Below are 1,790 nucleotides of genomic sequence, written 5' to 3'. Positions count from 1 at the left end.
ACTGTTTCCCTCATTTTGTGGGAGAAAATGTCCCTAACTGCCTATACCACAACCACTAAGGGAACTCAGAGGGGAAATTCTAACAGCCAAAATTCTCCAGAATGTCATTTGTTTTGACATTCTTGAAAAAGGATAAAGACATGAAGCCTATTGGAAATGGCAAAATGTAAATGGAAAAATGGTTTTAAAAACACTCCTCAGAGGGCAACTAAACTATAGTGTGTTTTGTGCCTATATCAGAGCCGTGAGGGTGGCACTGTGGGGTTTGTGGTCTCGTTTAGGGACACACAAGAGTTGGGGAAGTTTCGGTCCTGGGCACTCAACATGCACAACAGCATTTCTCTCTAGTCCCACGGGCTTTGGAACCCTCAGCCCACACCTCAATCAGTTCCAGCATCTCAGAACAAAGCTTCATGGTGTATCACCTTTGTCAAAGGAGCTTGACTTCCCTTTGAGATTCCAGTGAGGAATCGGGCCAGCTTCTTTTTTTTTTTTTTTTTCCTTTTTGNGAGAGCCAGAGGTCTTGGGCACCTCTGTGTCCTGAGTGCCAGGACTCGGGCTGGCCTCCCCATGGCACCTTTTGAGAAGTGAGAGCTGACTCATCTCCGACTGTCACTGCTCACACTCAGCCAAGAAGAGACCGGGTGGGGAAGGAGATGACCTGTGAGTAAAACTAGTTACACGGAATTCCATTCCACCACCTTCCTGGAGAGAAGGAAGCCACAGAGTCACTAACACCTAACAGATATTAAGCGTGCACTAAACCTGTACTTTTAAAAATCTTATATATATATCAGGCCGGCCTGGTGGTGCACTGGAGAGTGCGCCGCTTGAGAGTGCGTCGGCGCTCCCGCCGAGGGTTCGGATCCCATGTGGAGACCGGTTCCCGCTCACTGGCTGAGCGCGGTGCGGGCGCGACACCAAGGGTTGCGATTCCGTTACCGGTCAGTAAAAAAGACAAAAAGGGGAAAAAAATTCTTATATTAAAACTTAGTAAAATCATTTGGAAAACCTGATCACTTTGGCAAAGTGTAAATTGCTTCACTCAAGATCGTGAGAAGGATTTTACAATCTTATGTTCCAGATGGGTGAAAAGTGAAGTAATTCCTCAAAGTTTCACTGACTGAGCAGTGATCTGGGTCAGAGCCTGTCTGTTTGCCAAACGCTCACATGGCAATAAAGTGGCGAGACCTAACTTAACTTCCATAACTCCTCCCAGAGGAAGAATCAAACTGGTTAACGCTCAAAACAACACCAGGCAACTGCAGCGATAGTTATTTCACGTCAAGAAGCCAAACCAAGCATCCTGAATCCCACCAACGCCTGTACCTCAGTTTCTTCAGGTCTGTAACCCATCGGTGCCCCATTCTCTTTGTGTAGTTTATTTCCTCTTCCTCCTCGATGATCTCCCGGATCTTATGCTTCACGTCTGGGTCTTTCACAACCACGAAGGTCCAGGGCTCTGTGTGGGCCCCACTTGGGGCTGTTCCTATCACCCATACAATCAAAATCAGGAATTAAAACTGCAGGAAAGTGTGAGCTTCTTAATTAAGAATACAGATAATAATTCATACTTGTTCAGAATGAAGTTAGATAATCAGGGACACAAAGTGCGTGGCAGTGACTCGTCTCGCTGCTGCTGATTCAATGTATTCAATGTCACCTGAGGTGTCTCTGAACCCGCTAATCAAGATCAAGGCCAGGAGTACTAGGGCTGTGAGAATTTGTCACTGTTTCCCTCATTTTGTGGGAGAAAATGTCCCTAACTGCCTATACCACAACCACTAAGG

At 46.3% G+C, this 1,790-nt stretch overlaps 1 protein-coding gene across 1 annotated transcript in view; it reads right to left on the bottom strand.

Moving 5' to 3' along the window:
• The window catches only part of IYD (iodotyrosine deiodinase), a 31,435-nt gene that overhangs the window by 10,143 nt on the left and 19,502 nt on the right, over window positions 1-1,790 (bottom strand). The window contains exon 3 of the mRNA XM_008591258.1: window positions 1,330-1,489. Within this exon, the coding sequence (XP_008589480.1) occupies window positions 1,330-1,489 (160 nt within the window). The remainder of the gene's footprint in view (window positions 1-1,329; window positions 1,490-1,790) is intronic.

This window comes from Galeopterus variegatus, unplaced genomic scaffold (assembly GCF_000696425.1).
Source record: "Galeopterus variegatus unplaced genomic scaffold, G_variegatus-3.0.2 Scaffold6791, whole genome shotgun sequence".
NCBI lineage: Eukaryota > Metazoa > Chordata > Mammalia > Dermoptera > Cynocephalidae > Galeopterus > Galeopterus variegatus.
This window is presented reverse-complemented; position numbering and strand designations above follow the sequence as displayed.